The sequence below is a fragment of the Mus pahari genome, chromosome 4 (genome assembly GCF_900095145.1).
Source record: "Mus pahari chromosome 4, PAHARI_EIJ_v1.1, whole genome shotgun sequence".
Lineage (NCBI taxonomy): Eukaryota > Metazoa > Chordata > Mammalia > Rodentia > Muridae > Mus > Mus pahari.
In genome coordinates this window covers 44,402,427-44,413,039 of record NC_034593.1, presented here as the reverse complement: position 1 = coordinate 44,413,039, position 10,613 = coordinate 44,402,427, and the positions used below count along the sequence as shown (strand labels likewise).

The 10,613-nt window shown below is 41.8% G+C and overlaps 1 protein-coding gene across 6 annotated transcripts in view; it reads left to right on the top strand.

Annotated features, from left to right (window-relative positions):
- Positions 1 to 10,613, top strand: part of Elf2 (E74 like ETS transcription factor 2) — a 91,044-nt gene that overhangs the window by 36,574 nt on the left and 43,857 nt on the right. For 4 of the 6 annotated variants that reach the window (XM_029537420.1, XM_021196006.2, XM_021196005.2 and 1 more), the window contains exon 4: positions 1,878 to 2,043. In XM_029537420.1, the coding sequence (XP_029393280.1) occupies positions 1,878 to 2,043 (166 nt within the window). Of the gene's footprint in view, positions 1 to 1,877; positions 2,044 to 8,986; positions 9,057 to 9,686; positions 9,790 to 10,613 lie in introns of those variants that run through there. The other 2 variants (XM_029537423.1, XM_029537422.1) reach the window with 2 other exon arrangements.

Below are 10,613 nucleotides of genomic sequence, written 5' to 3'. Positions count from 1 at the left end.
AAAAAAAAAAAGAATAACATTGAGAATATGAGGCAGTATGAACATGAGTTCAAGGCCAACTTGATATATACATCAATCACCCAGACACTAATAAAAGCCAACTACATCACTATCGTTCAGGTTGGGTGGAGTAATTGCTGGCATTCTGTTTGTGTGTTTGCCCAGGGTGGTCTGGGATGTGATGTGTATGTGACAGTGACTTTGACCTTATCCTTCCTCCACTGCCAAGTGCTGGCATTACATGCCACCATGTTGAGCTAAACTTGCAAGTGTTTTAGAAGCAGACTCTGCCTCTCTCCTGTGTCCCGCTTTGCTTTCAGCAGTGTCGCCCTTACACACGCTGTCATCTCTATGCCTTTCCTTATAGTTTAGCACCTGGGACCTTGCTCCTGATAAGCGCGTTGTTTATTTTGTAAAGCATGACTCGGGTCCAGGCCAGGTTAGTGTCCTCCCAGGGCAGCCCGAGATCATCGGGTCGTCAGGAAGCGCTTCAGCCTGGGCCTGATGGTTCTGCAGGTATGTGGGGGCCTGATGGTTCTGCAGGTATGTGGTCAGATAAAGGGTTCTGTTCTGTTGTTTGTGTGTGTGGGGGGTCATGGTGGCTCCCCCCCCCCCAGCCTGATCGCTCATCTCCGGCATCCCGGCAAGGTGGAGTGAGCAAGGTCAACATGGCAGGAATGTGGATCAGGCTCTCCTTGGCACTGTGTCCTCAAGGAGGATGTCACTCTTTATGCATGTTGTCACAGGAGGTTCACTTCACATGTGGCCCCCTTGCATTCTCTGTAGTTAGCCTTTCAGTCACTGACAGCAGCATCCTGTGGGGAGGTGGGATGTCATGGTGGAAAGGTTTGAGAGCAGAGTTGTTTGTCTCTTGGTGACCAGGAAACAGGAGTTTCAGACAGGAGAGGCGTGTACCTTAAACTCTTTGTTAAGTTTATGTGTCTGCTTTTTTAATGGCTCAAGGCTGTGAGTTTGATCCTGGAACAAAAGCTTCTTGTCTGAAACATATTTTATACTTCGATCGACTCGGGGTGCTTTTTCCAGCTCATGTGGATGCTCTGGTTTGTTTGTTTTTGTTTTTTAAAGATTTATTTAGTTATTTTATGCATATGAGACACACCAGAAGAGGGCATCAGATCCCATTATAGATGGTTGTGAGCCATCATGTGGTTGCTGGGAATTGAACTTAGGCCCTCTGGAAGAGCAATCAGTGCTCTTAACCGCCGAGCCCTCTGTCCAGCCCACTCTGTGACCTCACCACTGCGAAGTCCCTGCGTCCCGACTCCTGACCTGCTGTTAGGCTGAGATTTGACTTTCTTGCATCTGCTAACCCATCTGATACCCACCTTTCCTTCTTCCTGTCATTTGTTGTTCTTGACTCTTTTTGTTTGTTGCAGCATCTTTGTTCCTTAGTGTAAGACTTACGACAAAGTCTCTTACCTTTTTTAGTGAGTTTTCACCAGAAAGTGAAGTATGCATGCTTTGAATTTAGCTCTTAACCCACGAGCCCTGATTATTTCTTTTCTTTTCTTTTTTTTTTTTTTTTTTTTGAGACAGGGTTTCTCTGTGTAGCCCTGGCTGACCTGGAACTCACTCTTTAGACCAGGCTGGCCTCGAACTCAGAAATCTGCCCGTCTATGCCTCGCAAGTGCTGGGATTAAAGGTGTGCACCACCACTGCCCGGCTCATTTGTTCTCTTAAGACTTTAAAAGACTATCACAGCTGGCCTCTCCATTTCTTTGTTTTATACATCCATGTATACATGAAAAATGAAGGACACTGTGTGGACTGAATGACACTGTGTGAATCCCATTCAGAACTAAGTCCAGAGTTGTCCAACAAAAAAATTTGATTGTTCTTTCACTTTGCTTTTGTAGGGAGGTGACACGGTCCCTGAGTATCCGGCAGTGATTGTGGAGCCCGTTCCCAGTGCGAGGTTAGAGCAGGGCTATGCTGCCCAGGTGCTGGTCTATGACGATGAGACTTACATGATGCAGGATGTGGCAGAAGAACAGGAAGTTGAGACGGAGAATTCAGAAACAGGTAAGACATTGCAAAGAGTCCTTGTTATCTGTAACTCCTATCTTTTAACCAGTCATCTGTTTTATGTGTAAAGGTGTTTTGTCTGCATGGGTGCTGGGAACCCAACCCAGGACCTCTGGAAGAGCAGCCAGCGCTCTTAACTGCTGAGCCATCTCTCCAGCCCCATAAGTTGTTTTGTAAGCTTCAGTATTACTATTTATTGTTGGGGAATCTTACACTGAAGAACCTATTATAAAATGCCAGTTAGCATAGGATGGATAATGGTGTAAAAATCTTTGTTTAAAGCGAGTTTATATAAGTATAGGAGAGTCCTATGTTATAATTCTTCACTATACTACAGCCCTAAAAGTTGTTGGTTTTTGTTTTTTGTTTGACTACAGATATTCACTAGTTATTTACTTATAAAATCAGTAGGTTAGTATACAAGAGTGATGTTTCCTAATAAAAAATGAGGGTAGTGTTCTCTTTCCAGCCGGTTTAGCCCTTCTTTGAGTCAGCATTGCTGGAGCAGTACTGGGTTTTTTTGAAGCATCTTTGCCTGTCAGACTCCTCTTCCTTTTTTGTTGTCTTAGACATCCTGGTGTTTCCGTTAGTATGTATTTCATCAGCTATATGTGCATTTGGGAATTAGTGCGTGTAATTCTTAAGGAAATCTTTTTGGTTTTGCTATGACCATGAAAAATTTCCCTAAATCATTTTAGTGACTTAAATAGTAGCAAACAAAAAAAATCATAAATCTGGTAATGTTTTGGAAAAATTCTTATTGGTTTGCAATCCTAGTGAAATTAATTCCTCCTCTCCTCTCCTCTCCTCTCCTCTCCTCTCCTCTCCTCTCCTCTCCTCTCCTTTCCTTTCCTTTCCTTTCCTTGTGTGTGTATGTGTGTATATATGTGTGTGTATGTGTGTATGTGTGTGTTTGTGTGTGTGTAGTTCAGAAGACAGCTTGTGGGAATTAATTTTTCTTTTCTTCTATCATGTGAGTCTCACAGAAGGGACTCAGTTGTTCATTAGTGCTTTTACATATTGAGACTTCTAACGGGCTTGAATAGTTACATGTATTTCTACAGGTGTGGCAAACTCTCCCAATTGCCTTTTGAGTGTCTGACGTCTTCTGGTTCTGGGCCCAGTGGTTCCCTCTTAACTACTACTAGTTGTTAGTTTCAGTTGTTCTCCAGTTCCACTCTTTTATTGAGCTTAGAAATTAGGAGCTCTTGTTCTCCCCAGCGAAACTTCGGGCAAGTGCAGACTGGTTCATCTGATGACAGGGACCCAGGCACTTCCTAAAAACTCGATGGTGCGCGTGGAGGGTGCCTTGTTCTATGGGATGGCATGCTTCGTTTTGAGCGTTTTCCAGGTTGAAGGAAGGTCCAGGGATGTCTTTTCTTCCTTAAAAATTAAGTCATTATTATTATGTGTATTATCAATTTTATGTGTAGGCTGTTTTGCCTGCAGAAACTAGAAGTGGGCATTGGATGCCCTGAAACTGATGGATGCCCACATTACAGATGGTTGTGAGCTGTTATGTGAGTGCTGGGACTTGAACCTGGGTCTTCTAGAGGAACAGGCAGCACCTTAAGTCACCTCTCTAGACCCGAGGTTTCCTCACATGATTGATTTTTGCATCAAGTTGCAAACTTTTAAAAATGAAATGACTGTATAGGATTGGCAGTGTATACAGTGCCAGAGCAGGTTGACAAATGTTACTGTGTAATTGACAATAAATTCTTCATTCATTTCAATTCATTCATTTAAAGTAATTGTGCATGAGAAATGAGTGTAACCCCAGTTAAGGAGTCCTGAGGGTGCTGATTCATCCCATTCGCAGGACAGATGTGAATGAATGGCTGTGGTGTTGAAGAGGAGGCTTGGAGCTGGGCCGGGTGTGGTGCGCATGTGTGACCTGACTACCCCAGAGGCTGATCCTCTAGGGGCCATGGATCTAAAGGCCATCCCGGGCTCAGGATGCCAGGCACAGAGAAAAACCAGTTGCTCTTGCAATTATTTTCCACAAGTTGTGTTTTAGTATTTAACACCATCTTATTTTGAGGGTCTCCCTGGAACCCTTGGCAGGCCTTGAACTTGGTACAGGCATGTTGCTTCTGACTCCTGAGAGCGGGGACGATCCCCATGTTCTACTCTATCCTGCTTGCTCTCAATACTGTCCTTTAGATAATTTTCTTAAACAGTAGAAGGAAATGCTAGTCAGATCACTTATATTACATGGTCAAGGTTCCTCAGATCTTCAGTTTACATACTCATTGCTTTTTTAATTTTTATATTTTTATTTATATGAGTACACTGTAGCTTCAGACACACCAGAAGAGGGCAACGGATCCCATGACAGATGGTTGGAATGTGGTTGCTGGGAATTGAACTCAGGACTTCTGCAGAGTAGCTAGTGCTCTTAACCACTGAGCCATCTCTCCAGCCCTCATTTGCTTTCTTGATCATGAGTTTTAATGACTTTACAAGGATTATTAGTGGCCATAGGTTATTTATTGTTTTATGCACACAACATGCTCCCCCAAATAGTTTTTGTTGTTGTTGTTTTGTTTGTTTGTTTTTGTTTTTCAATACAGGGTTTCTCTGTATAGCCCTGACTGTCCTGGAACTCACTCTGTAGAACTGGCTGGCCTCGAATTCAGAAATCCACCTGCCTCTGCCTCCCAAGTGCTGGAATTAAAGGCGTGCGCCACCACTGCCTGGGTTGGTTTTTTAATATTAGAAAATCTGAGCTTGGGTTTGTTTCTTTTTAAAAGACCCACACACTTTAAGTGGATTATACTTCTTACAGAGCATAGACAGGTGGGTAAGGGTTGCCATGGTTTAGCTGAGTCTGTTTCAATTTGCTGGTGGATTGGGATGGGAGGGTCATTTCTTATAGTATTAAAAGTTTGTAACCGAAACTCTAAACATGCAGTTGTTTTAAAAGAAAGTGACTGAGAAGAAATGGAAAGGAACCCAAGGTCTCGGTTTTTACTTGGTGAATGGGGGGAATTAAGACTATAGAATAAGGACAGCTGAGTTGGCTCAGTGGGTATTGGGGTATGTCTTACAAGCCTGGCAGTCTGTTTGATCCTCAGGGCCTGTGATGAGCTGGAAGGAAAGAATTGGCTCCACACAGCTGTTTTCTGACATCCAGATGTGCACCATGGCACAGGAGCTATGCGCACACACATCATGAACATAGACAAGTAAAAAAATGTATAGAATAGGATTTCCTTGTGAACGTTTTCTAGACTCCTTTTAAACTATAATTCATTCTCTGTCTCGCTCTCCCCCCCCCCCCCCCGTGTGTGTGGTGTGTGTTTTGAGACAGAATCTCTTGGTGTAGCCCTGGCTGTCTTAGAAGACCACCTGGCTTCCAGGTCACAAAGATCCTCCTGCCTCTGCCTCCTGGGTCTTGGAATTAAAGAAGTGCGTCACTACACCTGGCTTATGATTCATATTTTATCAGCCTAAAATCATAGTTAATTTAACTTGTTCTTTCATCTCTCTGGTGGTCACATTGAAGTTTTTCTTCTTTTATTCCTCTATGCCCTTACATGTCTGTCCCAGAAACACTGTCCTCATGTCTGTCCTCACTGTTAAGTAGGTTGGAGCGGGTAGGTTCATGGCCCTTCATTACTTTGTACGTCACAGGACTCTCCTTTTGATCGTCATTTTGGTTTATTTTGCTTATATTTCTTTTAGAAATTGCCATTTTTCTCTCTGAGCTTAGTGATGATACTAATATCCTCTTAAATGTTGTAGAAAAGACTGAGAACTGTAAAACTTTTAAAAGAAGTATATTCATCTAATTTTATCACAAACAGCTGTGAGGCACTAAAGATTAGTAATGATAAAAAGTCTTTAGGAACAGCAGTAAGCTGTGGAGGGTGGGTGGGCTTGTCTCTAGGGGCTTGAAATAACTTCCAGAGCCACAGACTTCTACAGCACCGTCTGCTGACATGTGGGCGTGATGAGAGGGAGGTGCTTATTGGATTCTCTACAGGGATTTTTAATGCTTATTTTAAAATATATAGATAGAAGTAAGTTTTATTGAATGTTAAGAGTTAGAAATTAAGCAGATAAAGCCGCTACAAGACTCACAGGCTCTTAGGAGGAAGCACTACCATGGACCTCACATCTCTGATATAGGACGGATTCTGAATATAGGCTGAGATGTAACCTAGTGGTAAAGTGCTTATCTACTATGTGCAAGGTCGTATGTTCAATCTCAAGTACTGTGCGGAAATAAACAAATGCCATTTGATAGACATTGTCGTGGAAGAGGCTCGAAGGCTGTCTGTTGTGACTTGAAGGGTGACTTGAGAATCTGAAGTAGTGGCCATAGGAAGAGTGGGCTCCATACACAGCATCCCAGTCAATTGTAACCTGATCCCGGACAAGGGTGGGGCTACGCAGCACAGTAAGAGATGGCGACACCCTGGAGAGATGAAGGAAAGATGGTTTTAAGAAGCAGATGATCTTAATCGTCAGGTTTGATTTTGAGTTGAGGTAAGGTATCTAGGAAGAAGTATGTCGATATTTACAGATGCATACAGGAGTAACCAGGGTCTTATCACAAAGAAAATGGCTAACTTACGGGAAGTCTTAGTAAAAGAAAGCATAGCATGGAAGTGGGGATAGTGCTCAGCTCTCTACAACAGAACTGTTCTATTCTTGGCTCCTGGGCTCAGGGCCCACCTATACAACTAACTCAAACGTGAAGCCACTGCCTGTTAGTGCCACAGTGAGGGGGCCAGGTTAAATCTCCTAGTCTTCCTCTCCCCTTTTCTAGTCCCTGCCCAGTCTCTCCACTGAGCAAGCCCAGTTAGAAGCTGTGTGAGCCCTGTTAATGCAACTGCTCTCCTGGGGTGGAAAAGAGCTAGGATGGATGGAAGATGCCTAGTGTCACTGCAGCCCAGTGACCAAAGTGGGGAGGCAGGTTTGGGAATTATCCTTACTGAAGCCATGGAAACCAGTAAGTTAGGCCAGGGAAAAGGTGTAACAGAATCCCCCTATGGGTGTGGATAAGAAAAGGACATACAATTAAACAATTACTTTTAGAAATGTTTGTAATTTGAAAAGCATGAAGCATTCTAAAAGCAATTGCGAGAGAACATCCCGGGTGACAGGGTTTAAATATCTTTCTTTGGCAGGAAGGGGTACCACATTTGCTTACCTACAGTTACTTACACATTTGCTGCCTTCAGTTTTCCTCCATATCACTCAGTTGGCAATGCTTAAACTTTTCAGAGTGTTTCACTGTTGTAAAATAGGAATTTAAGACTGTAAGGACCTCACAAAAGAAATACTTACAGGACATCCTTGAACAAGTCTTCCTTTGGCTTCATTAGCAGGCTTTTGTATGCCTGCAAGTGTATTCAGTCAGAACATTTAACTTTGCTTACATCTGTTGTATTTCCTTTCATTTCCACACTAAAAAAGAAAAGAAAAAGAAAAAAGAAAAAGAAAAAAAAAAAAACCAAAGACTTCAGTAAGCAGTTTTTCTTATCATTCTTCCTTGGCTCACTGCACTTGACAGTCAGCCTACAGCCCACTGCACTTCTTATCCTACAGCTCACTGCACTTGCCAGTCAGCCTACAGCTCACTGCACTTCTTATCCTACAGCTTACTGCACTTGCCAGTCTATAGCTCACTGCACTTGCCAGTCAGCCTACAGCTCACTGCACTTCTTATCCTACAGCTCACTGCACTTGCCAGTCTATAGCTCACTGCACTTGCCAGTCAGCCTACAGCTCACTGCACTTCTCAAGTAATCTACAGCTCACTGAACTGGACATCCAGCCTACTACAGCTCACTTTGCTTTTCAGCCACTGTACTACTCTTTGTTTGCTAGATTTCAAAGGCCAGTCTTCTGCTGAGCTCAGTGGCCCTTGAGTCATCCAGAAGTGCCTCCTTTGTGGAAATTCCTCTCCCAGCTCTCTTCCTTCCTGCCTTTCACAAGGACTTTTCAAAACATACAGAGCTTCCTCTTCCATTTTCTCTCCTGTAATATGCTTAGCACTCTCTGTTCTAGCCTCATGTACCCGAGACTTTGTACAGTTGTTACTGTCAACATTAGTCACTCTTCTGACCTCCCATCATGCTATCCGGATTCAGTTACTTTCTTATGTGGTTCTTGCATATGTCCTTTTCCTTCATAGTAAGGATAAAAGTAGCCTTGAAATTTTGTGTGGTGGATTTGTGTGTGTGTGTGTGTGTGTGTGTGTGTGTGTTGGATTTTGTGTGGTGGGTGAAAAGTAGTCAAGAAATGCAAAGCACTAGAGTTTGAAGTTAGTATCTTAGTGAAGAACCAGGTGTGGTGACACTTGCCTGCAGTCTCAGGACTGGGGAAGCTGAGGCAGGAGGATGGTGACTGAGTCCGGCCTGGACTACATGGAACCAGACCTAGTTTCAGACAAGTAAATGAAGTAAAGAAAGAAAAAGGGAGAATAATATATATTTATATATAAAAGTTTATATAAAGTCTTCAGTATTTCTTTGTAGAATGACCTAATGTTACTCAGAATTTTGAAAGTCATCTAAAAAAATACCTGAATGTGGTTATATATATATATATATATATATATATATATATATATACCATTGATTTTTAATAATTGATTATACCTAAGTTTAATGTTTTTACAGTAAGAACAATGGAAAAATTAGGTAGTATTACAAAGAATAAACAAACTGAAAGTCATCACCATCAGTGAGACAGATTGCTACTTTTAAAGATCTAAATAATATAATTTTAGTATTGGCATAGATTAATCTTTTAAAATTTATATTATTATTTGATATGTCTTATGCTGCTCAGGTTGGCTCCAAACCACGGGCTCCAGCAGTCAGTCCTTCTGCCCCAGCTTCCCATGTAGCTGGAGCAATTCCCTGTGCTGCTATGCTCAGCGGAGTGCTGCTGTGTGAAGTTGTCGTGTTATTTTCTTCTAGTTGTTCTTGGAATGCACCATTAGTAGATATGCTGATCTTCAGTCTTTTTAAGGCTCCTGCATCTCTCCTGTGAGTAGTCGTGGTGGCATAGTTGTGGTGACATAGTCGCGGTGACACTTTGCTTTGTATTCAGCCACCAAGGCATAAAACGTTATCGTCGTACTTAGTTACCAAGAAGCTTTAAAAAAAAAAAAAAATCTGTTTTTATGGGCTGGCTCAGTGGGTAAAGGTGCTTGCCACCACCATCCTAGCGACCCCACACCCCACACGGGAGAGTAAAAGAATAGATCACCTTGAAAGTTAACAACCTCTGACTTCCATAACTTGTCCTGACACACGCATGCTCACATACACACTCACAAATGTACAACAAATATGTAAATACCATTTTAGTGAGCAACAAAAATTTGTATTTAAACATTAGTTGAAATTTAGAAGAATAAATATTTTTATGTAATTTAATAAGAAAGCAATGGTTACTTTTTAATAAGTGAAAGTAAAGGTTTAATAAGCACAGTTTGAAAAAATAAAGTCAGATTTCTTTATTGAAATACCAGAAGCCGGATTTCTGTCTTGAAGACTCTTAGGATGAGTCTGACTTTATGATGAGCTGTGATAACTTCCGTATTTGTTATACCATCAGAAATCCTCCCTGTGGCACAAAAGGACTCTTTTAATTAGAAAATATTGTTGCCACAGGGAGGTAGAAGATCGGCTTGAGAAACTGGGGACCTGGCAAGGAGCCCCAGCCCTAGGACCCCCTGAAGGTGAGACAGATTGAGCCAGGAGGAAGACAATGCGGGTAGGTCGGCTTTTCATTTATTAAGAATGTTTATGGTGTGATCGGTACAGTTATTTCATCTACTTTATCATATTTGTGATTGAAGGATGACAAAAATTTCTCCTTAAGAAGAAATAATAAAGTAGTATTTTTTTTCACCTAAGCAGTTTTCTTCCCATGTTGTCCCCTTACTTTGCCTTGTAACTGCCCCCGTGGGTAAGTTCCAGCATGGTCTGAGGCCTTGAAGCTGCACTCAAGAAAGACCTCTGTCTCCTCTCCCTTCTGTTGTTTCCATGTTCTTCCAATACAGATGTTTTCTAAGTCCTTTAAAATGTTTTCTTTCAATTGTCTGTTTTCTTGGGGTTGGGAAAACATAAATCTTAAAGTTAATTGAATTTTCTTTCTGGAATTAATTGAATTATAATTTTACTGTGACTAAAGTTATCTAGAAAGCATTATTGGAGAAAAGCTTTAATAGTTTAATATCTATGTTTCATTTAGTCTGAGAGGCCATCAGTAGTTAAAAGCCATTACTTTTATACCAGTAGAGGAAAAAGATGCTTCCAATTTACACACAGTGAGAAACCATCAATTATAAGGCACATCCCAATTCAGAGATGTCAAAGTGTGAAAAACTGCATCATAGAATTATTGAAATGTGATATTTTATAATTATGAATCTTCTCCAAGTATCTAACTTCCATTTACTTGGAAGTAGACTTTAAAATATCTAGTCTGTGATAAATGGGGATGAGCTGCAGTGTAGAGGGCTACAGTGTGGAGGGCTGCAGTGTAGAGGGCTGCAGTGTGGAGGGTTGCAGTGTGGAGGGCTGCAGTGTGGAGGG